At 35.0% G+C, this 27,469-nt stretch overlaps 2 protein-coding genes and 1 non-coding gene across 3 annotated transcripts; 1 reads left to right on the forward strand and 2 right to left on the reverse strand.

The window, feature by feature from the left end:
• Nucleotides 1-80: 80 nt before the first annotated feature.
• On the reverse strand, nucleotides 81-4,540 carry LOC145581953 (pto-interacting protein 1-like). Its single transcript, XM_081638995.1, has 8 exons — nucleotides 4,219-4,540; nucleotides 3,395-3,526; nucleotides 2,874-3,124; nucleotides 2,659-2,785; nucleotides 1,367-1,640; nucleotides 689-821; nucleotides 522-608; nucleotides 81-392 (listed from the first exon to the last, which is right to left on the reverse strand). The coding sequence occupies exons 2-8, from the start codon at nucleotides 3,474-3,476 to the stop codon at nucleotides 276-278; spliced, it is 1,071 nt and encodes a 356-aa protein (XP_081495121.1). The 5' UTR covers nucleotides 3,477-3,526; nucleotides 4,219-4,540; the 3' UTR covers nucleotides 81-275.
• A 19,895-nt stretch (nucleotides 4,541-24,435) lies between these two features.
• LOC145580848 (uncharacterized) lies at nucleotides 24,436-26,353 on the reverse strand. The gene is made up of 2 exons (XM_081637935.1): nucleotides 25,033-26,353; nucleotides 24,436-24,827 (listed from the first exon to the last, which is right to left on the reverse strand). Exons 1-2 carry the CDS (start codon nucleotides 26,351-26,353, stop codon nucleotides 24,436-24,438), a joined length of 1,713 nt encoding a protein of 570 aa, XP_081494061.1.
• On the forward strand, nucleotides 25,863-25,969 carry LOC145583697 (small nucleolar RNA R71). Its single transcript, XR_014100296.1, has one exon. It is a non-coding gene; the product is annotated as a small nucleolar RNA R71 (small nucleolar RNA).
• Nucleotides 26,354-27,469: the final 1,116 nt, after the last annotated feature.

Raw genomic sequence — 27,469 nt, forward strand, 5'->3', positions numbered from 1 at the left:
CATAGGCATTTGCTTTGCAAAAAGAGGGAAAAGAAAGGAATGGTTAAGAAGAAAAATGACCCCCTTCAACAAACATAACATGAGAAAACACGGCCTAAAGGTGGAAGATTTTTATGTTATAGGAACAATATTCTATGCATTACAGACTTACAGGTTACAGCAGTTTACAAGAATCAATTTTAACAGAATACATCTCGCTATTGTTGAATCACATATGAAAGAAATCAATGTAATATACTTATACAAATTTCTCATTTCCTTGGCAAGCGGAGATTTTATGCATGTGAAGCTTCATTGGCCCTTAACAAAGGTTGAAGCGCTTTGACAACTATGCTCATATTTGGACGAAAATCGGATTCATACTGCACACAGAGAGCAGCAACAGCGGCCATCTGGGTTCAACAATAGTGACCAAGAGAGATTTCAAGTTTAGCTCATATTTTTAAGAGTCCAACAATAGTGCTAGGTTTTGATTTTTGTCATTAATCATATGATATGTGAAGTAAAAAACAATACACTACCTTTGCAATAGCCTTGGGAGGATAATCTGATCCTAGCCTTGGATCAACACATTGTTTTACCTTATCTTCGCTAAGTTTTGGAGTTGCCTGAAAGAAGAAAAGACTAGGAGTGAGATAACATGTAAACCCATAACAATAATAAAGGAATAAAGAAATCAAAACATTACCCATGTCACAAGACTCTGTTGTCCACGAGGTAAAGTATGGTCTACAGGTTTGCGCCCTGTTAACAGCTCCAAGAGAACAACACCAAAGCTATAGACATCACTCTTTGAGCTTAATTGTCCCGTCATAGCATATCTAATAAGAAAGGTAAGGAAAATATTGTTACTTCAAGGCACGATAACACGGGAATAATTTAACAAAATAGAGAGAAGCACCCTGCTTTGACATGAGTGGATGAATTTAATATTAAGACAGAAATGTTTTGTTACTTTGAATGTAAAATAGTCATGTAAGATTATAAAGAATAATTGAAATCCGAAAGAGGAATGCAAATCAACTTCCCCAGAAAAACCTATGTTACTCGTCAATTCAACTCAAGTACTTGGTGTCAGATAATTGATACTCTGTTATGGGTATGACCACTTCACCCTTTATATTGGATGAAAAAGGATAGAAATTTCTCATAAGCTGTCCAAATTTGACACTGGCTTGGTAACAACCTCAAATCCAACAATAGTAGTCGAATCTAACATCTGATAGAAAGATCACAATTATATACACGACAGCCTGGCTACTTCTATCAACAGCTTACGGAACATAGCTTAACGGATTACTTTTAATTACTACTGTTGACAACAGGCAAGATAGAATTATGAATATTGAAACACAATGAGACTTACTCTGGAGCATGGTATCCAAAAGTTCCGAGAACACGCGTGGAATGTAAACGTGCTGCCATATCGGGAGCTTGATTTGATAAATCAAAATCAGCAATTTTTGCAACATCATCATCGAATAAAAGTACATTGCTGGACTTAATATCACGATGTATAATATGGGGCTGAGCTTTCTCATGCAAATACTCAAGGCCTTTGGCTGCCCCGACAGCAATTTTAACTCTTTGTGCCCATGAGAGGACAGGACCGGGTTGTGCTCCTTTGACACCTTTCCTTCCTATGTACAAAAACACCATTCCATTAGTTAGTGAGCATCACAAAGATATGAGCAACAGAACATCATGCTTCCATAGGAATTTCACAAACATCTCAGCTGAAAAGTCAGAAACCAATAAGGCCTTTTTCGTCTTTTTTTATTATTAATATTATTATTTATCGTTTTGGTTTAATTTTTTTAATTCTCGAGGGGAAAGGCATTACAAAGAAAAATAGAACAAGTGGACTTCCAATTTCCTAACCTGCCCTTTCTTTCATGCCAGTCAATAAGTATAATTTAACATGCAAAAGAAATAATGAAGAAAAATCAACTTCCATATTGCCCTTTCTTCATGTCAGTTACGGTCTTACAGAGTAATAAGCAATTGAAGTCAAAAGGTGGACCTGATTAATCAATAAACAATTGCATGATCCTGAATAACATAGTATTAAATATGATTTTTAATATGCAGACAAGGAGGACATCTCCGGCATCACAAGGACTCCTACGCTAGAAAGTAGGATCACTGTCTACTATAATATAATTCTGTTTTACCACCAATGTCAAATTAAATTTTAAAAAATTCACAAAATCAATAATTCATCTCAAAAACCACTCAAGTCTTTGCAATGTTAGGAGGCTCCTGGGTAATAAAGCAACCTACTATAAGAATGATTGCAGACGAAATAGACTACTAATAAAATAACAAGCAATCAGCATTAGTATTACTTCTAGTTACTACGGTAGCATGCATAACCTGAACTGCTTTAAAATGTCGCTTCACAGTGAGAAACAGTAAAGAGGAAGTTTATGAAACAGCATCTATTGTTCCAATTGTCAAAACATAATCTGCAGAACTAAAATTTATCCTGTACTAAGCAACTTAGAAGCTCAAAGAATTAATAACATTGTGAGTTGTCTTTTCCCTAATACATTAATGGATGCAGTAGATAGAATAATAGGACAAAACTTGGAGGCTGTTAGACAGATGATAGCGGAATTGGAAATACAGAGAATAAAGCAATTAACTACAACTTACCATGAAGAATATCATGCAGGGAACCATTTGCAGCATACTCGTATGCAAGGACCCGAAAGTTGCCATCAAGACAATAGCCAACAAGCGCAAGCACATTTTCATGTTTAAGTCTTGAAACCATAGACACCTGTAAGGCATGTATCAGGATGTTAATTAGCTAGACAGAACACCAAAATTGTCAAGGAATTAATAATGCTTGCCGCTGAGGGCATTACCTGTCCTAAAAATTCTTGGTCAGGTTGTTTACAGGAATCTAATTTTTTCAAGGCAGCAGCTTGTCCACTTCTTAGTGTTCCAAAATACACTCTTCCATAAGATCCCTCACCAATCAAAGCTTTCGTTCCAAAATTATCTGTAACTTCTTTCAATTCATCCACGGTAATTGGAGAAACCGCAGGAGGCTGAAAATTTACGGTTTGTGTATCCTTTGGCTTGTCTTCTCTTGCTGGATATGCTGCATGATTGCCTGAAAATCATAGCCTTTTCAGTCAACCTACTACTTTCAACCTATAGCAGATTGTACAGAGCCATGAATGACGGCTAGCTTACATTTTTATCCCTTATATTATTTACACAGAAAATTCAAGAAATCATAACAAATCATATGATCAATAAACACGAAATTATATATAGTATTCATTTGTTCAATACGACAATGATGAATCTATTTTTATTAATAACAATCTGTATATAAATGGGGCGACTCAATGTACATAGATATTCAACAAACCCGTACCAGCTGGATTATTTGTCATGTATGCCCCATTATCACCTCCTCTCTGATAATCATCATCTCCACAGCAGCTGAAACAGCTCATGTTTTACTCCTCAAGATGCCGTATACTAAGTAGACGATGGGTTTCACTAACTGCATTTATGCATAAACAATTCCAACCAGAAAACAGTAAGCAAGGTTGTAAAAACCGATAATTAAATAATAAAAAAGGTACATTCAATAAAACAAATTAGAAACAGAATCCTAGCTTCTACAATCACAGATTAGATTAAATCCATCAAGATGCATTTTCAGCAAACAAATAGAAATATATGGACTGAAGTATAACAAGCTAAGTAGACACATTAAAATTTAATCGAATATTAATAACACCGATCAACGCGCGATTTTTAACCACGCTTATAGCTAGCTTACAGCTGCATATATCAGATTCGCTAATAATTTAAATTTCCACCGAAAAAAGGGTGTAGCATAAGTTAGACCATGGATTATAGTGATCTACAAAAATAAACCCAGAATCAAAATTAAAACCCAATATCTGTATTAGATCGTAGACATACAATTATTAATTGATCACAAGTACCCAGAAAAAAATAATGCAAATAGAAAAGAAATTCAAGAACTTGCTCAACAAATCAATTAGCAATTACTCTGACAATTAATCAAACAAACACAAAATTAAGCTTAAATGATCAAACCCAAGTGACCCACACACCAAATTAATGCAAAATTACAGAATTAAGATAAAAACTACTTCAGATCAGTAACAGTAGAGCTCAAAATTAAAGTGAAAAAAGTAATGAAAATTCAAAAATAAAACATACCCAGAAAAAATTGATGAAGAATCAAGTGGTTAACAGTAGATTGATCTAAGAAAATCAATAAAAATGGGGGAATTTAATGAAGAAATTAACAGGGTTTTGAGGGGTGTGCTTGAGCTAGCAAAAAGTAGGAAGGGTAAGAAAGAAAGAAAGCGAGTGAGCGAAAGTTGCGGGTAGGAAGAAAGAGAAACGCGTAGGTTGAGGAAGAATTCAGCAGCAAAAGTAAAGAAAAAAGAAGATTATGCAACAGCAAATTTTAGAATTTTCTTGGAAAAAATTAAGAGAAGAAATGAACTGAGTTGAATGATTTTGGAATGGATTTGGTCTGGTTTTACTAACTACCACCTCTCAGGCTCAAGTCCCCCACTTTTGACCTTTATGGTATATTCACAACAAGTGATTGATTAGATGCCGCATACTCGTATTTGTCGAACACTTTATTTTTTTATTTTTTATTTTTTACTTCGTATTATACAATCGATTGTACCTTATTTTATGTAATATAGAGTATATGTATCATATTTGACCACTTGAAGAAAAATGAGTCGTGACATGTTTTGCTTGTTTTGCTAAATTTTACTTGTTTGCACAAAATGAAATCTTCAAGTAATGTGTAATAAGGGGAAAACTGATTTGCTCATTTGTGTATAATTAAACTTGACAACTGATTGTATGGTAAGACTAGCTTTATCATTTAGGGTGAAGATGATTTTTTTTAAAAGGTAACAAGAAGAATCTTGACCGTACTTCAACCCTCAACCCTATCGGTTTTTGGTCCAGTATTTGTGTGTTAAACACTTTGAGAGTGAGAGGGAAAGGATAAGGGATCCTTACCCTAAAAGTATATCTAGTGGGGATTAAATCTCCATTCTTAAGATTGGAAGGTAAAATCTTTCCGAATATATTAAGCTTAGCTTGATTTTATGGTAAAGATGATGGTCATTCAACTTTATTAAAAACATATAAGCTACGTATGATCTATACAAGATTCGAACATGTAGCCTCAAGCTGTAATTTAAATGTTTTTCCAATAAGCTATAACATATTTTATGTTTCTCTTTGTCAAACAAAATTTTAAAATTTAGTGTTAAAAAGGCTTTTCGCATCGATTTTTGGGTTTTAGTGGTGGCGATTGTAAATGATACGATTTTCCATAATTTTATAAATGTATAGAATAAAGATGAATAAATATTCATATGTTTTTCGTATTGATTTCATATGGGTTTACTATGTCAATTGTAAAATGATACGGATTCCTCTACTATTTCACAAATATATGTGCATATTGTAACGAACGTACAATTGCTACGAAATAGTCAATACGAAAAGACAATTTTCTTGTAGTGAAAAATGAAAAATAGGCTCCATTTGAGATCAAAATAAAGTGTGTGTGGGTGAGTTTTTGAATAATTTCGTGCAAATATGCATTTTTGTTCAAATGAGAATTCATAATAGAACTTATAACTTGTATAATGATGGATATTTGAATATATTCCATATAATGCTCTACTTTATGAGGTTTTTCAACCCACAAAGATATTATTATTATTATTAAGGTAATGAAAGTATAGTTGTACATCAATACAAAACTAGTCCATCTATGATTCTATGCATCAATGTTGGCTGACTTGCAGTTTGCGAGCCCCCACAACACCAACGCCAACGCCAACGGCGAGACCAAAATTCCCAAAGTTGTTTTTTAGAAATCATTGAATGAATTGAATAATGGTGCATTATTGATTGGCCAAGGCATCTACTCATTCGACTGTCTATTCACTTAGCAAATAATAATGAGGTATATATCATCATGCCAAACGCATACGATAACCAATACTAGATTTAAACATGTGCAATACTACGTAGGGTATTGATGAACTATAAAATACTTGTAGTATATAACGTGTAATACTCTAAAAATTTCCCCCTTTAAAAATACACTTTTTACTTAAAATGTAACCTTTTGTAGGAAACAATTAAAATATTGCCGCCACTGTGATAGCGACTAAAGCTATTTTTCAAAATTACACGGTGAAAGACTAAAATAAAAACCAACTTTTAAAATAAAACTTGAGTTCACAACTTCAAAACAAAAGTAAAATTAAATAGTTCACAAGTTGAAACCAAGCCAAACATGACCCTTGTAAAAACCAACTTAAAAATAAATAAACATATTAATGTTAGTCTATAAACCATAAATCAATAATTCATAATACTAGTATAAGATTAAGAAAACATAGCAAGTAACTCTCTGCACTCATTCCCTTCATCCTCTTCATGTTTCAAGTACCTGCCACTTTACCTTTATTTCAACTCTCTATTCACCATGTAAATGGGTCATAGTAGGGCCAACCAAAGAAAAGCCAAACACAACACAAAAGTACCAATCAACAAAAGCTGAATACATATGCACCACACTAACATGAATATCTTATCATCAATAAATTAATTAAAACATGCTCGTCATATAGTCACAAGTCAACTTACCTTTGACTCAAAACTAACAATATTAAAAATATTAATAGCTTTGGATTACGCATCGAACAGGTTTCCTTGCCTTAATTATCCCTTGATAATAAGGGACCCCTCACTTGGGTGCTAACCAAGTGAGCACCAACTACTGTCACCTAGTGACGGAATTTCAGCGCATAATAATAAATAAAGAAAGTACAGCATCCTGTACCCCTATAGAAGCTATGGTTAAATATAAAACCCCATAATCCCCCCCCCCCAAAATATTCATACTCAAGGTATATACGTTCCAAGAGTTTTGGTGCGTATTCTCTTAAACTTTACGTGATTTACCAATTTAACTTGTGATGACTCCAACCAATCATTCAAGAATAAACATAACAACATTCAATACATACTTCCAATTCATTCTTGAATTAATTAGTGAGCACAACTACTTATTTTAATTTAGGTTCCTTACCTAGATTTGTGCACAAATTGCACGATTACTACTTGGTTTATAAAATGCACTACTATACTTCCTTGACTCAAACTCAACTTACTTGAGCGAGTAAATAAATAAATTAGCTTCTTGACTCAACACTAATAATAAAAGGATGAGAATTAAATTCATGAATCATACTCAATAATTCTAATTATAGCTCTTTTAAAACATACATATATGCTTATTAATTTCATGCTTTCTTGATACTTAAAAATAAAACATACTTCCATGATTCATACATATTCAACTTGTATCATGCTTCAAATAACATGTTCACATGTTTGCATAATAATTCATGCTCAACCAACATCAATTCCAAGCATATAATCAACCAAACATGCTACTAATTCATCACTTAAATCATAATTTACAATCTTAGGATGATAATATGCATACACAAATATTCTCGTGCACACACGTACCTTGAGTAATGCCTAAAATCGGCCACACTCGCTAGAAATCACCTAGCTCGAAGCTTCATACAAATAAAAATACATAACTATAATTAATCCACTATTCTCACAAATTTCCAGTAAATATAATACTCTTTAATCCTTATTAATCAACCCAATTTAATGACATAAAGGCCATAAAACTTTTTCTTTAAGTGGGTACTTTAAATCCTTTTAAAAAGACTTAGTTTTTATGACTTAAATAAAATTCCAGCATGCTTATTTAATATAAAACATCACTTTTAGATTAGGAAATCATATTTAAATCATTAAAACCTTTTTTTTCCCTTTTATGGGTAATCAAACCTAATTCAGGGCCTGATCTCTTCCGATTATTTTCAGTTGAGTTCATTTCAGTTCTTAATTTCCTTCTCTCATAAAATATTCAGTTCTTAATTTCCTTCTCTCATAAAATATTCAGTTCAGTTTAGTTCAGTTCAACTCAGCTTAGTTCAGTCAATCAGATCAGGCCTTCAATTATTAAAAGGTAGTGTGTATAGTTAAATTACAGCATTAAATTGAGGGCTTTAAACTCATTAAAAAAAAACATGTTTACACCATGAATTAATCAATAACAACAACCTAGCATTAAACCCTAACCAATTACATAAAATCCTCAAATTCTAGGGTTCGTAAATTAGGGTTATTGATTAAATAAAAATCTGAAATTTATATGAATAATTTAACATCATATACCCGAAATCAATACCAAAACATAATTAAAATTATGCTTTAAAAGCAATAAAACACAAGAATTAAATTAGGAGAAGGAAAGAGTTTTTTTTATTTTTTTATAATCTACCAAAACCGACAAAGAGGAAGGAGGAGAGAGAGGTACGGTGACCGGTTGGTGGTCGTCGGCTGCTGCTGCTGGCCGCCGGTGGGAGAGAAAAGAAGAGAGAGAATGGCGTGGGAAAGAGAGAGGAAAAGGAGAGGAAAAACAGAGGAAAAATAAAGAAAGAACTTTTGGGGTTTTTGTGAAATATAACAATAATGATTCTTGAGTGGAAAATTTTGAGATTTTAAAGTATTTATACTCCCTTTTTAAAAACAAAAACTCATAATTACAATATTACCATTACTAAATCATACTCCCCTTAACTTCTTCCTTTGGGGCCAACTTATTGGGCTCTTACGTGTCCTTAATCTCCCAACAAGTTGGTCCAATTATTTAAATAGAATTAACCCAATTCAAAATACTTTTATTGCCTCAATTAATGACTCATTTAATTTTACACACACTTATATATTATTTAAATAATTAATTCCTTTTAAAATGAAATGGATCATTTTAATTTATAAAATAAATAAAATAATAATTTATATATATATAAATATTATAAAAATACAGAGTATTACATAATGCCATTGATTTCTTCATAATCTTGTCAAATTAGTAGACTGTACAATTATATTGGTATATGGATCTTACTTTAAACCATATGTTGATCTCTTTCCAATGGCTTATTAGCTAGTTATATTTCGAATAGTGAATTGAAGAGAAAGTTGTATCTTGTATGGGTTAATTTACAATAATCATCCTTAATTGTATATTAGAAAGCTTTCAAATTCTTTTTACTCTCTTCCTTTTTCAAAGCCGATTCAATTATTGTACGGTCTTATTTTTCGGAAAATATTATTGAAAAGAGTGGGTGAGTTAGTGTGATGTGGGTGCACGGAACTTGGTAGAGGAAGTTGAAGAAGTGTCATGTGTTGTGACACGTAACGTGACACATAGCCGTGCTAAACTCCTTGGTGGTCATCTCTCGGGGTTGACCATCATCAAACTCGAGTAACTTTTGTTTGCTTAGAATAAAGCTCCAAGGATTCCATGTGTTAGCCAAGACAGAAACTTATCAATGTATTTCTCAACAACTTCAATCAACCATATCTTCTTCGTTACAAGTAATTTTTGGGTGAATCAAATTGAAGATGAAAGTAGAGTCCAAGAGCTTTCCAACGACAACTCACATGCCTAATTAGGCAAGAAATAAAGATGGTATGAGCGTTTAAAATTGAACTATCCTTGAAAACCGCCGGAGCACACCTGGTTTAACTATTGGAGCGCTCGCTCCACCCTGTGGAGTGACCGCTCCAACCCTCTAAAGTGACCGCTCTAGAACCCTTGTTTTGCAGTGGCTTTTTGTAAAACCCTAGACATTCCTTTCCTTTAAAATACCTATTTTGCCTTTTTTAAAATACGAAATAGGAAAATCTAAGATTACCACCACCGTAAAACAGCTAAGGCAATTATCAAAGACACATAGCAGAAGACTATCTTTAAAACCATTTCAAACAAGTCAACTTAAAAAGTCAAACAAAGTCAACCTACAACTTGGAACCATTGTAGGCCCTTATTAAAACCGAATAAAATCAAAATCTTTGCGTTAGTCTTACAAACATAATATATAATATTCAAAACAGTAAACCACATCATAATCTTATGGAAACTAAGTATAATTTGCTCTTTCCTCATGCCATCAGGAATATGCTTCATCACCTGAAAACATCCTCTTTAATTTGTCCCCACTACTCGCCATAAGAAATGGGTTTTCGTAGGGCCAAGATAAAGACAAGGCCAAACAAACATACAAACACACAATCAGCAATGCTGAGTACATAAGCGTAAACAAAATACACTAATATACTTTCAGCCTATCATCACACAACTTACCTTGTTGCACATGCTTACAAGCGCACAACATACAACATGTCCACTCATTAAATAACTAAATTATTTATCTAGCTTGACTACTCATTGAACGAGTTTCCCCCCTAACTTGCCCCATCAAAGGGGTACTAACACGGGAGCTAACCGTGCCAGTATAAAAGAACCACTCGTAAGTGATGGAATTCATGCGCATAATAAAAAGGAAAACACAGCGTCCAATACTCCTAGTAAAACCCCATAACTCCCACCATATGTTCATACTCAAGGTATATATGTTCCAAGAGTTTTGGTGCGTAATCTCTTTCACTTTACGTTGTTTACATATTTTTAGACTTGGTGATGACTCTCAAACTATAACACAATCAATCATTATAATCATTCAAGCAATCAAACATACCAATTTAATTCTTGAATAATTAGTGATCACATAATCATTAATATTGAACCCTTTTTAATCTACCTCGGTATCAAAGACACCTTAAATGCATAATGCGCTACAAATCCTATCCCTCGGTGTTAAAAACACCTTAAGTGCACTTGGGCACCTCAATATAATTTAATCCTCGTGTACATAGACACTTAATAGCTCTTTTCCCATGCCTATAGCATTAATAAAAAATATATTAACCATAATAAAATTCCCTTTTGATATTCCAAATTCAATTAAACATTTAGTTTAATTAATCATGCCCTCAATTATGCTAATAATAAAAGTGTGGTTCATATGCAACATGTCAATATAATTAATTCCAATCATCAATTCACCACAATAATCTATACTTCACAAATCATTCACCAACATCAATTCATACAACAATTCCAATCAATACCTATCATGATACTACCTTGGAATTAATTAATCAAAGCCTAGCATGCTTCTATATACTCATATAATCACCAAGTACGCGAACGTATAGTACCTTGAATATGATCTCAAAATCGCCACGACTAAATAAAGTCACTCACTTGGAAATCTCCTACAACCCAAAATTACAAAGAGACATTAATACTTATTCAATATAAATTTTCAACAATATATACACTCTTTAAATCACTTACGAACCCTCTAAAATAAGCTGAAATTAATTAAAAACCCTTACTTTTATTCCTTATTAATGGGTAATTAAAAATCTTTTCAAGTGACATAATTATAACTTTTATATAAAAAATTCCAGCTTTATAAAAACATATTAAATTGCTGTAATTATGTTTTAAAACAACTAATTTAAAAGTTTCGGTCATCTACAATCAATTTCCATCAATATACATTAATTTAGAAACCCAGGGTTTTCAATTTGGGGCTTTTTAATACAAAACTAAATTCAAAAATTATATACATAATAATTATAATCAAACATCATAAAAATCATCACACAACTCAAAATTAAATCAAAGCTAGATTAAATTAAAACAAGAAGAATTTTTTTTGAAGGCCGCACAACCACAAAACGGAGGGGGCTGCTGCCGCCCTAACCTCCACGTCGATGGTTGCTGCTGCTGGCGGCTATCATTGGCTGCTAGTAGCGGTGGCCGGCTGGTGGAAGGTGGTGATGGCATGATAGGTATGTCGCGTACCTAACAAAAATAACCGAACTAACTCTTCTATGTAGATGAGCAAGTAGGGATCGAATCCCAAGAGACTAAGGACTAACTAATTAAACAGACTCAAATCAATACTAAGCAAGTAACCAATCAAAGTTGAGAAATATATACTAAAACAATATTAACTAATAAGCAATAAAATAATAATAATACGGAATTAATCAAAAACTAAAGACATCTAAGATTAAGTATCCCCACTAATATAAATCAATGCAATAAAACAATCCCTTTCCCTTAATTAAATCAATAAATATTCCACAGGACACATGCTCCCTGAAACAATACTAAGAAATTCTTTCGATCAACTAATAGGTTCCCTAACATGCAATCATACCTATTTTCATGGAATCATACATATTAAAGACATTGAGAACGACATCATATAAGTGCTAGCAAGAACAATTAGCTATTTTCATGCATAAAAGCTCTTACTTTTAATTAGGGTTCTAAAATCAATTAAGAATCAACTTTCATTGTAAACCTAATTACATTCAATAATACTATTTCTAGTTAATCATTAATAATAAAACCAACCCTAACAAAGAGGAATTATAAATTAATTATATTGGAAATTGGGAATTAATTAACACATCAACCCATATTAGGGTTCAACCTAACCCTAGATAATGAAACTACTCACACATGATAATAGAAATAACAAGACAATTAATTAAAGAAAACATAATAACAATAGAAATTAAAGAGAATAAGGAAAAGAAATTAATACTTGAAATTTAATATGAAATCTTCAATCTTCAAAGCAAAACCCTAGAAAGTATTGTAGAAGAACGTAATACCAAAAAGCTCTAAAATAATGTATATAAAAGTGATCGATAAAAGACTATCTAAAACCTATTTATATCCTCTCATAAAACTAGGTATTTCTATCTTAATAGGACTCCTAAACGCTGCCAAAACGAGCTGCCATAGGTGGGTTGTGGCATGAAGAAAACCGCCACAACCGGGCTTTGGAATGGGCTGTCTTCGCCTCTCCCTTGCTTTAATACAGACGCCCACAACCAGGTTGTGGCCAATAGATTACACGCCACAACCAAGTTGTGGAGTAGGCTGCCACAATGCTCCCTTGACGCTAGAAACGCTCCATATAAAGAACTATCTCGCGATCAAAACGAATTCCACCCAAATCGAGCCCTATTCCTACAAAAACAAAAACAAACAAACCAAGAAGAACAATATCGAAATAGGAAGAATAATAGCTCAAAAAAGATTAGGAAAATGAAGAAAACACAATAAAACATGACCAAATATCACATATAGATCGTGTATAATATCGTGTTATCAAATTCCCCCAAGCTAAACCTTTGCTCATCCTCGAGTAAAGCAACGGATAAATAAATCAATACTTCACCCCAAAACAATCAGGAACAACCAATTCAAGGTAAATCTAACAAATATGCTTCAAATCAACCAATCTCATCCATCCAATCACTCATCCTCCCTAACAATTGTCAAATAGAGCAAACCACAAGAGCATATAGAATTCAAGACTAGTGCTCACACACTCGAATCTCATTTATGTGGAAAGTAAAAGATGTACTCGATCGCTCTCCATCCCAACCCCATCATGTGAACAATGCCCTCCTAACTCACGCACTCATGTGTTTAAAAAGACATACACTCAACCTAATAGTCGACTCGGAATATGTCAAGTCATTCCTTGCATTGATAAGTAACTACTTTCACATTCGCACAACTCTATGCACAAAGGTCGGAAGGTCTTTAAAGCTTGTAATGTAAGGTTAGGGTAAGAGGTAGGATAAATTTGGGAAAATGTGAGAGAATAGCAATGCTTAAGGGAGCTAAAATCCTAACAAAATCAAGGCCAAAAATAAATAATGACCAATCATTCCCAACATATTTCAACTCCACCAAAAATTCACCAAACATAAATCCAATCACATCAAAAATTTCCAACACTTACAATTTCACGCATAAAAAATATAACAATGTAGAACTTGAGTGAATAGACAAACTTTGAACTCTTCAACTTGGTTTTTCTTATTGAAACTCATTTTTTTTTTCTTTTGATCAACCTTCACTTAGAACATTTGAACATTAAACAAAATTTTTTTTTCTTTCTTTTGAAGTTCACTTTTTTTTTTTTTTTTTTTAACTATAGAAATTCAACTTTCAAAATCATCAAAAATAAACTACAATCAAGAACAAATATCTTCTCAATACCACCCCAAATTGTGCAAATAAATAGCACATCACAAATTCCCTCACCTCACTCACTAATAGCTCCCCCAAGCCAAACTCGGGACTAGTAAGCAATGGGGCAAAACCGGCTTGTAATATGGCTAATAAACAACAAAAAGGTCATGGCAACAACATGGGTAGCAAGAAGGGAACAAATGTATCTAATTTCATCTGAAGGCCACCTAAGAGAACAACGCCTTCGTCCTCCTCAATGTGCATAATAATGAGTCATAAAACATTACTTATAGTCGCAAACCAATACTCAAATTCATTGACATACCAGGAACTAAAACACATTCCTCACCAAATCAACTAGTCAAGCACTATATTCACAAGCAGTTGGACAAAATTGACGCATGTTAAGGCATCCAAGCAATCAAATATCAAATCATGGCTAACCTATCCACAATACTCATCATCATATACCAAGAATCAAAACAATTTTCAAGTATAGGGCACAGGGAAGCATGATTTATCATTCATTGGAACGTATTTTTGTAATTTTTGAATTTTTTCTATTTTTTTTTGTATTTTTTTCATTTTTTTCAAAGCGGTAAAACTATACTAAAAAGCAATAAATCTATACTAAAAAGCAATAAATCTATACTAAACACACCAAAAAAAAATAGAAAAGATATAAAATAAGAAAGAGGAATGGTGAAAAATGTACCATGCATGCACAAGAGCCTCCCCCCACACTTGAATATTGCAATGTCCACAATGCAATAATATAACATGAATAAAATAAGGGGAAAAAGCACTCACAAAGCTTCATTGAGGAGGGAAACGAGGAAGATTTTGAGATCCTCCTGATTGAATCCAACTGCTCAAGGTACCAAGGAAAGTGGATATCGACGCCAATTGCTCTTTAATCTCCCTTTGCTCATTATTGATCTTATTAATCGAAGTATGGAGATCTGAGAGAACCTTCTCTGTCAATGTAGAGGATGAACTAGCGCCATTGGAGACATATGGTGAGGCACTGGCTCCGAAAGAATTTGAGTCCGAGTTCGAGGATGAACACCATCAAATGACCAGTTAGCCTTATCACGTAGAGATAATGCCTCTCTAGGGGGTAATTCGTCTTCATCATTTCGAATACACCAAAGAGTGGTGCCATCTTTCTTGCGAATCCAACCCATTAACGAACATGCAGGAATGTCTATGCAATCGGTTCCCTCGATGGATTCTTCCTTCATAAGATGCTCCTTGTGTCCCAAATGAAGAGCAATAGGAGTTATGAGACCTCCAAGAACGATTGCTCCCTTTTTGGTAGTGGTGGTTTCCAACTCTTTCATCTGCTTGATGAGGAATGCACCTGTGTCAATGGGTTGAGCATGAAGCATTTGACATTTCATGAATAATTCATCCTTTCGAGCTTTTCTCCTCTCTTGACGACCGAATACAGTGTTAGCTAATAACCTTTGGACATATCTAAGCGCTGGGTGGCGAATATGATTTGTTGGGCTCATCTTTGAATCGTAGGTACTCTCACCAGTTAATAACTGCCAAACAGGATCTGCAGACCAACATGGGGGAGTTAGTCTCAGGCCACCAGGGGGTAACCCAAGCACCTCATTAAACCTTGCCAAAGTCCAAGTATGCTCTTCATTGTACAATTGAAAACTAATAGACCCTTCACCGCAACCTAGTTCTGAATAAGTAACTGCCTTTAAGGAGCTTAAAAACTCTAACGTGACTCTTTTATATGTTGGATATTTATGCATGAGAAAATCACCCCACCCAACATTAGAGAAAAGCCACTGAACGTCATCTTCAATATTTAGAGTTTTTAAGGCATCAACATCACAGAAACGAGTTGCAGTTACTCCTCTCTCAAACAATCTCTCATATTTCGCTTTTTGCTCTTCATCACGAAATTTAATGTCATAGTAGCCAACCACCACTTTCTCCTTAGTCTTGGTCGATGGCACCTTTCCTTTAGTACTAGCGGATTTCTTTTTGGATGTACAGGTCTTAGAGACGGGTACGGGTCGCGATACTCCAGAAGTTTTCTTACTCTTAGTTGTGGTAGAACGAGCCATTCGAGATTGATGCAATTTCGGTTGAACAGATCAATGATGCGGCGAAATCAAGAGCAATAACCAGTAAAGATCATCAACTAATTCCAATAAACAGGGAACAACCAAGAAATCAAGCTTTTTAGGGGAGAACGGGCAATAATTTCTCGAGACTCAGCAGTTTTCACCGCCAACAATTGATTCGGAGATTAGGGTTCGATAAAATACCTCGCCAATGAAACAGGGGGTTCAAGATTGCATTCGAAATACCGTTTGATCGAGAAAATAAGATGACTCTTGAAATTGCTGATGTATATTTGGGAATGAATCCAACAACAATGATGATGACAAGGGTGGAGATCTTGAAACAGAATAAGAGGTATGAGGAAGCTTGCTTGAAATCTCGTCTCTGCGCCGATTCTTGATCTTTTTATCTGATTTTTTTTCTTTTCTCTCTTTTTTTTTATTCTCTCCTTCTTTTTTCCTTTTTTTTTTTTTTTTTTTTTTTTTGTTTTAAGATCAGGTCACAGGATGGCTGTGGTGGCTTCTTAAATGCCGCGGTAATGTTGCGGACTGTTCTGCCTATCTAATCTCTTTCTCCTTTTCCTTTTTATTTCATTAGGTACCCAGCCACAGGTTGTCCGTGGCTGGCTGCTGTTCACCGCAGCCACGCTGCGGAGTGAACTGATTTGCTCAAAGCTTCAATGCATAATGAGGATGTTGCCGCAACTAGGCTGTGGAAAAATCGAATTGCCACAACTAGCTTGTGGACTGCTCTGTTAAACTTCTGTGATGCGAGGACTCCAATATTTGTGTAAGTTTCTTTCACCTGCATTTACATAATTGCATAAGAAGACAAAGAGGGCAGTACTGAGTAAATTAAGGGAGCTAAATAATTAAACTTTGAAATATTGGACCTAAATAATTAAGAGCTAAATAATTAAACTACCTAACCTACTAAAAACAAAATAAGGTAAAAACAAAAGCTAAAACAATACTCCAAAGTAGAAAAACAATAACTAGACTACTACTACATAAAAACTAACGCACTAAGGAAAATAAAAAAAAAAGAAAAAAAAAATAAAAATGAAACTAAGTACTAAAATAAACTACTCCAAAATATTATGAAAAACAGGCGCAAATCTCTTCTTCTTATTCTTCTTTTTATTTTTATTTTATTTTATTTTGATATATATATATATATATATATATAAGAAGGCCCAAAGAAAAATTTTATTTAAAAAAAAATTAAGTAAGAGTAGAAAAAATTGGGTTGCCTCCCTAAAGCGCTTGTTTATAAGGTCTTAAGCTCAACCTCCTTTTTATTCAATTTGAGTGAGGATCGAAAAGGGTAAAAACCGCTTTCCCTTCAATGGGTTCGCCTTCTTGATAGTGCTTAAGACGTTGTCCATTAACCTTAAAAGAACCAGGCCAGTAGCTTCACTCCAAATTTCAACTGAACCATAGGGGAAAACTTTTCGTACTTGAAATGGACCGGACCATCTTGATCGAAGTTTCCCAGGGAACAATTTCAAATGAGAATTATACAACAAGACCAACTCTCCTTCGCGAAACTCTCGCCTTAAAATATGCTTATCATGCCATTTCTTTGTTCTCTCCTTGTACAACCTTGAGTTTTTATAAGCTTCCATTCGAAGTTCATCCAACTCGTTAAGTTGTAGCAATCTCTTCTCGCCTGCTGCTTTAGCATCAAAATTTAGGCTCTTGATAGCCCAATACGCTCGGTGCTCTAGCTCAACGGGAAGATGGCAAGCCTTACCATACACCAATCGATATGGGGTTGTACCAATTGGCGTTTTGAATGCCGTTCGGTATTGTAGACACCCAAATGTGTCTCCCCAAAATCAAACCCGGTGATGAATACTTTTCATGTCGAATCATAATCGAATGAAGTGAAAGTGTGGAAAGTCTAGTGTTGCGGTTAGTTTTTTATTTTCTTTCTCTCTGTTTTCGAAAACCTATTTTATGAAAATAGCCAATCCAGTTTAGTTTGGTCCATGGCAAGGGTCCAATAATAGTGTAGTTGGATTGGGCTCGAAAAGAGCTTTCCAACGATATATTATAAGCCCAATTCCGATGAAAAATGAGGAAGTTATGGCCAAAATACTAAACTGGGCCCGGTTTGACCTTTATATACGGTCCAATGATCTAGAGGAGGGCCCATTATGATTTATGATTCCTAATGCAATTAGGATTGATTATAGTCTTCTAGAAGGTTCTTTTGAATTCTAATGTGATTAGCATTGATAAATGAGTTTTATGATTTTTATTTAGAATAAAAGAAGTGTTTTAAATAAAATCACAGTTTTACCCCTTGTACGCTTAATTTTATCAAAATATGAAAACATGTGGAAAAATTGCCTGCAGCGCTGCACCACAGGCTGTCGCCTGGCGACAGTCGGCGATAGGAGCTTGTGTGGCGACATCGTCGTGTTTTATTCCTTTTCGAACTCTGATTCTATTTTATCATATTCCGGCTGATTTTCGTTATAAATAGGGTCCTTAAACCTCCGTTTTTAGTCAACAATAATAATGTCTCTCTCTCTAAAAGCTAGAAGCTTTCTCTCTCTTTATTCTTTTTCTAAACCTTCTCTCAAAAAAAATTCCTCATACATTAGTTCTAGAAACACCTAGCTAAGTTCGAAGTTGCCTTCATCCTAGACGTGAAAGGTTATAATTTCTGAGGGTTTGGTCCCAAATCTCTATTTCAATTATTTAATTTAATTGTTTGATTTTATATTTTCCTTGAAGTTACTAACACGTGTATTTTTTTATTAGAAAGAGATACGAGGCATCAAAGTATGTAGTCTTATTGCTCTATTCTTGTAGAAAGCATGTTTATTATTTATTAATTCCTAGCATCATGCTTAGGATGTTATTATTGCTTTCTGATATCATGTTTAGGGTGCTTCCTATGCTTTCTAATATCATATTAATATCATGTTAGTATCATGTTAGGGCTAAAGCTTTGATCTTTGATGTTTAGTGACATGCTAGGGTTTGTTATTAATCTTGTTAGTATCATGCCTAGGATCTTGCTAATATTATGCTTTAACATGATTATTATTGTTATAATTATTATTTTTATAATTATGATTATTATTATTATTATGTTGCTTGATCTTATATTATATTTATTGTTGTTGCTTGATCACGCCTTTTATGCATGTTTAAAGGGAATTTGTACTTGTAATCACGCTTAATAAGATAATTAATAATCTTGTTTAGGGCTAATATGATTATAATTCAAGTGACCGCCAATAATAATTTTATTTGTGCATTAATATTCAACCAACATAGATTAAACAGGTTTAGGGTTAATATATTGATTGTATGTTAGTCACAAATCGCACATGAATATGAGAAGAATAAAGTAGAGGCCTATTTTTAGGGCAGGTTCAATCTTTTTTAGGTTGGATTTGTACCTTCATCCCCGAATATCCAGTCATGGTTCCAGACCACTATGGAGTTTGCAATCTCATGGATCGTGAAGGGGTGTAACCTTCACCCTGTGAACGGTTTACAAGTTCCCAAAAACTTGTTGGCGACTCTTTTGCTCTAGCTTCCTTCTCTTTGGACGCCTCCATGCTTAAGTGTATGATCACAGTGGGGCTCAAGTGTAGGATGGCTTGAAATACCCTACAGGTATTCCCATAATGCATCATCAATTTTCATCGACCAATCTTTTCTTGTCCTTGCAACTATTTTCTCTAAGATAGATTTAATTTCTCGGTTCGACACCTCGACTTGACCACTAGTCTGTGGGTGATAACCAATACCAATTCTATGTTGCACTCCATACTTCTTCAACATTGCTTCAAATCGATGCTCTAAGAAATGTGTTCCCCTGTCACTAATCAACACACGTGGTAAACCGAAACGAGGGAAAATAACTTTTTTGAAAAACTCACTTACCACACGAGCATCATTGCTTGGAGTAGCAATTGCTTTAACCCACTTTGAGACATAGTCAACGACCACTAAAATGTATCGATTTCCATTAGAAGAAAGGAATGGTCCCATTTCAAGCATCCCACACTTGAGCCCCACTGTGATCATACACTTAAGCATGGTGGCGTCAAAAGGGAAGAAAGCTAGAGTAAAAGAGTTGCCAACAAGTTTTAGGAACTTGTAAACTGTTCACAGGGTGAAGGTTACACTCCTTAACGATCCAGGAGATCGTTAACTCCAATAGGTCTGGAACCATGACTGAAAGTTCGGGGATGAAGGTACAAATCCAACCTAAAAGAGATTGAACTTGCCCTAAAAATAAGCCTCTACTTTATTCTTCTCGTATTTATGTGCACTTTCTGACTAACATACAATCAATAGGTTAACCCTAAACCTGTTTAATCTATGTTGGTTGAATATTAATGCACAAAAAAATCTATTATTGGCGATCACTTGAATTATAATCATATTAGCTTAAACAAGATTATTAAGCGTGATTACAAGTACAAATTCCCTTTAAACATGCATAAAAGGCGTGATCAAGCAATAACAATAAAAATATGTCAAGCAACATAATAATCATCATCATAATCAAAGCTTAATAATAATAGCAAGATCTTAGGCATGATACTAACAAGATTAATAACAAACCCTAGCATGTCACTAAACACTAAAGATCAAATTTTTATCCCTAGCATGACACTAACATGCTAGAAGGAAAGAAATAGGAAGCATCATAATAAAATATACATGATATTAGAAATTTTAGTTAACCCTAACATGATACTAGAAAGCAATAAAACATCCTAACATGATACTAGGAATCAACAAAATACTCTAAGCATTATTTCTATATCAAAAGAGCAATAAAGCAATTAAATTACTTACTTCGATGCCTCGTACCTCTTTCTAATAACAAAATACATGCGTTAGTAACTTCAAGGAAAATAATAAACCAACAATTAAATAATTGAAAAAGGATTTGGGACCAAACCCTCAGAAATTATAAACCTTTCACGTCTAGGGCGAAGGCAACTTCGAACTTGGCTAGGTGTGTCTAAAACTCGTGAATGTGGAATTTTGTAAAATGGAAGGTTTAGAAAAATAATAGAGAGAGAAGGAAATCTTCTAGCTTTTTAGAGAGAGAATAGAAAGAGATGATTGATTGTTGATGATTCAAAACGGGGAAGATACGACCCCTATTTATAAGAAAATAGTCCGGAAACAAATCAAGTTCTATTCGGAATAAAACTAGCATCTGTCGCCAGGCAACAGACATCAGCGCCAGGCAACAAGCTTAGCGCCAGGCGACAGACTTTGTCGTTTGGCGCTAAAAGATAAAACGCGCTTTTGTACGAAATCCTCTTCTTAATATGATTAAGCAGCAAATTCTGTGTTTATCAAATTAAAATCAGGTTTATCATAAAACACTTATTTTATTCCAAATAAAACTCTTTAAAATATAATTATTAATCCTAATTCCATTAGAATTAAAAGGAACCTTCTAAATATTCTAGGAGATTAAAATCAATCCTAATAAGTTTAGGAATAATAATTAATAGGCCCTCCTCTAGATCATTGGGTCACATATAAAAATCATTTCAGGCCCAATTTAATTTAATCCATTATTCATCGGAATTGGGCTTATAATATATCGTTGGAAAGCTCTTTTCGAGGCCAACTCAACTACACTATTATTGGACCCTTATCATGGACCAAACTAAATTGGACTGGCTATATTCATAAATAGAGTATAAGAAAAGAAATGTTTTCAAAAACAGAAAGAGAGATATTTTAATAAAAACATCCACATCACTAGACTTTTCACACTTTCACCTCGTTCGATAATCAAATGACGTGAAAGATATTCATCACTGGGTTTGGTTTTGGGGAGACACATTTGGGTTTCTACAATCCCCCACACGTCAAACAACTCGACCTCGAGTATGTTGTTGAGTGACATCTCGTTCTTCCTTGAAATGTTGCCGGTCCGTTGACAACGATCACAAGCCTTGACATATGAGTACATGTCCTTGAACACAGTTGGCTAATAGAAACCACATTGTAAAATCTTCACGGCCGTTTTTATAGGACCTGTATGTCCACCACAAGGTAAGTCATGGCAATGTGAAATAATGTTGCTTACCTCAACTTCTAGGACGCATCGTCTAATCATAGCATCTGCACATAGCCTACAAAGGAATGGATCATCCCAAAAATGTCGCTTGGCCTCGTAAAAGAATTTCTTCTTTTGTTGAGACGAGTAGCCGTGAGGCAATACACCTGTGGACAAGAAATTAGCTAAATCAGCATACCAAGGTGATTCAATTTAAGAATGTGCTAATAAATGTTCATCAGGGAAAGAATCATCAATTGGGAGGTCATCCCCATCCCTCTTATCGAGGAGGATGCGAGAAAGATGGTATGCGACGACATTTTCAGTCCCTTTCGTGTCCCTTATCTCAATGTCGTAATCTTGCAATTGAAGGACCCATCGAATCAAACGCGGCTTGGCGTGACTTTTAGTCATCAAATATTTCAATGCAGCGTGATCTGTGTGAATTATCACCTTTGAACCAACAAGGTAGGAGTGAAACTTGTCTATTGCATAAATTACTGCTAGCATCTCCTTTTCAGTTATGGCATAATTCATTTGAGCAGAATCAAGAGTTTTACTAGAGTAATAAATAGCGTGAAGTTTCCTATCCTTTCATTGCCCCAAGACGGCCCCTACCGCATAGTCACTAGCATCACACGTAATCTCCAATGGCAGGGTCCAATCCGGGGGTTGCATAACAGGAGCGGAGATCAAATCTTCCTTCAACTTGTTTAAAGCCTAAAAACAAGCACCAGTAAATACAAATGGGGCATCCTTGGCCAAAATCTCAGTTAGAGGTCGAGCGATTTTCGAAAAATCTTCAATAAATCGTCTATAAAATCCTGCATGACCAAGAAAGCTCCGAACTCCTTTTACAGAATTAGGAGGAGGTAGGCTCTCAATGACCTTTATCTTTGCTTTATCAACCTCGATAACCTTATGTGATACCACATGGCCTAGAACAACTCCTTGTTGTACCATAAAATGACATTTTTCCCAGTTTAAAATTAAATTGACTTCTTGACATCTATAGAGCACCTTTTTCAAATTTTCAAGACATGCACCAAAAGATGTTCCGTAGACGAAAAATTCATCCATAAAAAGTTCCATTGAATTTTCAATAAGACTTGAGAAAATTGCCATCATACAACGTTGGAACGTGGCTAGAGCATTACATAATCCAAATGGCATTCTTCGATAGGCGAAGGTGCCATAGGGACATGTGAAAGTAGTCTTTTCCTGATCACATGGACGAATGGGAATTTGAAAGAACCCAGAATATCCGTCCAAGTAGCAGAAAAAGGAATGCTTAGCCAAACGTTCAAGCATTTAATCAATAAAGGGGAGGGGAAAATGGTCCTTTCGGGTGGCCTTATTCAACCTCCTATAATCAATACACATTCGCCAACCTGTAACAATTCTAGTAGCGATTGGCTCACCCTTGTCATTCTTGACAACGGTCATACCCCCATTCTTTGGAACTACTTGTACAGGGCTAACCCACTTACTATCTGAGATAGGGCAGATTATTCCTGCAGCAAGCAATTTAAGAACCTCTTTTTTAACTACCTCCATCATATTTGGATTAAGTCGTCTTTGAGGTTCTATGGAGGAGGTATGATCGTCCTCAAGAATTATCTTATGCATACAAAATGAAGGATTAATACCCTTAATATCATCAATGGTGTACCCAATAACACTTTTATATTTTCTCAAAACAGTGAGCAGTTGCTCTAATTTCGTGTCATTAAGCTCAGCATTGACAATAACTGGATATGTATTATTAGGACCAAGATATGCATATTTAAGAGTAGAGGGAAGGGGTTTTAACTCTACCTCGGGAGGCGTAGTACTCTCCTTAACACTCGATGCACTAAGTACTTCCTTCACTAGAGCGACGGTTGGATTGGCTTTTCCTTCCTGAAGTAGCGGTGTGTACTCCCTTGTTTCCCAATCTTCCTCATTGGCACTTCCCACTAACATCGTTTCAAGTGCATCATCCGTTTTAATCAAGGGAAGTCGCTCACGTTCTAAATCATCAAGGACATCCAATTGACAAATAGTCTCTCCCATGGAAGGAGTTCCCATAGCATTCAAGAGTGAATACTCCATTTTCTCGTCGCCCACCTCAAAAGTAATTTTACTATTCTTCATATCAATAATTGCACCTGCAGTGGCTAAGAATGGTCTACCAAGAATGATGGGGACATGTGCATCCTCTTCCATCTCCATCACAACAAAGTCGCACGGGATAAAGAAAATTTTCCTACACGAAGAGGAACATCTTCAAGTATACCCAAAGGAAATTTAACCGACCTATCTGCAAGTTGTAGAGATATGCGCGTAGGCTTTAGTTCACCCATATGAAGTTTCTTGCCAATAGAGAGCGGCGTGAGACTCACACTTGCACCAAGATCACATAGTGCCTTGTAAATCTCTATATCTCCAAGCTTCACTGGAATTGAGTAGCTACCCGGATCGCCTAGTTTCTTAGGAAGTGTATTTTGCAAAATAGCACTACACTCTACATTTAACGCAACCGTAGCATTCTCCTCTAGCTTCTTCTTGTTAGAGAGCATATCCTTTAAAATTTTTGCATAAGATGGCATCTCAGATATTGCATCTAAGAATGGAATGTTGATATGAAGCTTTTTCAAAATATCAAGAAATTTTCCATACTTTTTCTCCTACTTAGCTTGAGCCAACCTTTGAGGGAAAGGAACTTGCGGCACATATAGAGCAAGCGGTGGTGGAGTCGATACGTTTTGCTTTCCCTCAATCGCACTACCATCAACCACCTTCTCTTTTGTGATTACCTTTTCAACAACCTCCTTTGATGGCTCCCTCATGGGAGGATCTTCCAACTGCTTTCCACTCCTCAAAGTCACAGAATTCATATGCCCATTTGGTGGTTGCTATGTTTGACCCGGAAAAGCACCCGGAGTCTTTAAAGATTGGCCAACTTGATGAGCAAGTTGACTTATTTGATTTTCCATGAGCTTGTTCGAAGCTTGTAGTTGTTGGATGTGGTTGTTTGTTGTGGTTCTCCATCATCAACTCAAGGTTGGATTTTTGTGGAGGTGGTTGCATAGGTTGTTGGACTAGAGGTGGTCTTGCTTGGAAACCAGGTGGTGCATTATAATTGTTGTTGTGAGGTGGTGGTGGAGGTGGATTTTGTTGAGCTTGGGTATTCTTGTAAGAGAAATTTGGATGATGTTTCCAACCTTCATTATATGTGTTTGAATGAGGGTCATATGGCCTTTTGAAATTTGAAGTGTAGAATGCATTGGCTTCCTCGATCGACATCTCAATAAAGTTTTGTGGACAGTCGGGTGCAATGTGACCTTGCACGTTACACATTTGACAAGTTTCAGGTGAGCTAGAAGAGGATCCAGCTTGAAGCTTGTCGAACTTGCTTGTCAATGCCTGCACAAAACTAGTTAAAAGGGTTAGAGCATCAACATCATGCATACCTCCCTTTTTAACATTGCGTCGTCCTCCTGGATGGTAATTATCATTTGCCGCCATCTTCTCAATTAGCTCCTTTGCCTCAGTTGGGTTCTTAGTCAGGAGGGAACCACCAGATGCAGTATCAATATAAATTCGGAACTCATGAGTTAAGCCATTGTAAAAGGTTTGGATCAACATCCATTCAGGAATACCATGGTGAGGACATTGTCTCTGCAATCGCTTGAACCTCCTCCATGCTTCATATAAGGACTCAGCATCTGACTGCCCGAAAGTAGATAGCTCATATCTCAACCTTGCAGTCTTTTCCTGTCCCAAGAACTTGACTAGAAAAGCTTTCACCAGTTTGTCCCATGTGCCAAAAGAGCCAGTACCTTCATCTTTCAACCATTCCTTCGCCCTATCCCGTAATGAGAAAGGAAAAAGGCGAAGTCTAATAGCATCATCTGTAACACCATTTAGCTTCATAGTATCGCATTTCTCCAAGAAACTATAAATGTGACTGACTGGGCAATCATGAGTTGTGCCTGCGAACGAATCATTGAAGATGAACTGAATGAAATGTGGTTTCAATTCAAAGTTCTGAGCAGTAACGAGTGGTCTGACAATGCTGGAGAGGAGTCCGGTTGTGGTATCAGGAATACCATACTCCAAAAGAGACTTTGTTCCTAGATCGACCATGTTTCTATGGGTTTGATTTCTCCTTCTTCTTCTACCTCCTCGTCTCCTTGTAGTTGCTTCGATTTCATAATTAAGTGGAATTAAATCGTCTGACCCTGAACGTCGAGTTTGCATGCAACAAAGAACTAAAAGTAGAGTATCAAAAACACAAGAGACAATAGCCGAAGTAACAAATAATAGCTTAGTAAAACGAATCACGAACTAGAATAAAACCGTTAGTCCCCGGCAACGGTGCCAAAATTTGATAGGCGTGTCGCGTACCTAACAAAAATAACCGAACTAACTCTTCTATGTAGTTGAGCAAGTAGGGATCGAATCCCAAGAGACTAAGGACTAACTAATTAAACAGACTCAAATCAATACTAAGCAAGTAACCAATCAAAGTTGAGAAATACATACTAAAACAATATTAACTAATAAGCAATAAAATAATAATAATAATACGGAATTAATCAAGAACTAAAGACATCTAAGATTAAGTATCCCCACTAATATAAATCAATGCAATAGAACAATCCCTTTTCCTCAATTAAATCAATAAATATTCCACAGGACAGATGCTCCCTGAAACAATACTAAGAGTTTCTTTCGATTAACTAATAGCTTCCCTAACATGCAATCATACCTATTTTCATGAAATCATACATATTAAAGACATTGAGAACGACATCATATAAGTCCTAGCAAGAACAATTAGCTATTTTCATGCATAAAATCTCTTACTTTTAATTAGGGTTCTAAAATCAATTAAGAATCAACTTTCATTGTAAACCTAATTACATTCAATAATACTATTACTAGTTAATCATTGATAATAAAACCAACCCTAACAAAGAGGAATTATAAATTAATTAAATTGGAAATTGGGAATTAATTAACATATCAATCCATATTAGGGTTCAACCTAACCCTAGATAATGAAACTACTCACACATGATAATAGAAATAACAAGACAATTAATTAAAGAAAACATAATAACAATAGAATTAAAGAGAATAAGGAAAAGAAATTAATACTTGAAATTTAATATGAAATCTTCAATCTTCAAAGCAAAACCCTAGAAAGTATTGTAGAAGAACGTAATACCAAAAAACTCTAAAATAATGTATATAAAA

The sequence above is a fragment of the Chenopodium album genome, chromosome 15, assembly GCF_948465745.1.
Source record: "Chenopodium album chromosome 15, dcCheAlbu1.1, whole genome shotgun sequence".
Classification (NCBI taxonomy): domain Eukaryota; kingdom Viridiplantae; phylum Streptophyta; class Magnoliopsida; order Caryophyllales; family Amaranthaceae; genus Chenopodium; species Chenopodium album.

What these genes read in the sequence shown, in the direction of transcription:
- LOC145581953 (XM_081638995.1), bottom strand. Translation starts at nt 3,476, where the DNA reads ATGAGCTGTTTCAGCTGCTGTGGAGATGATGATTATCAGAGAGGAGGT. An exon ending in CATGACAAATAATCCAGCTG is followed by an intron (nt 3,125 to 3,394) that starts GTACGGGTTTGT and finishes TATGATTTTCAG; the next exon opens with GCAATCATGCAGCATATCCA. An exon ending in AACAGAGTCTTGTGACATGG is followed by an intron (nt 609 to 688) that starts GTAATGTTTTGA and finishes TTCTTCTTTCAG; the next exon opens with GCAACTCCAAAACTTAGCGA.
- LOC145580848 (XM_081637935.1), bottom strand. Translation starts at nt 26,353, where the DNA reads ATGGTCGATCTAGGAACAAAGTCTCTTTTGGAGTATGGTATTCCTGAT. An exon ending in TGAGGGAGCCATCAAAGGAG is followed by an intron (nt 24,828 to 25,032) that starts GTTGTTGAAAAG and finishes TTCCATTCTTAG; the next exon opens with ATGCAATATCTGAGATGCCA.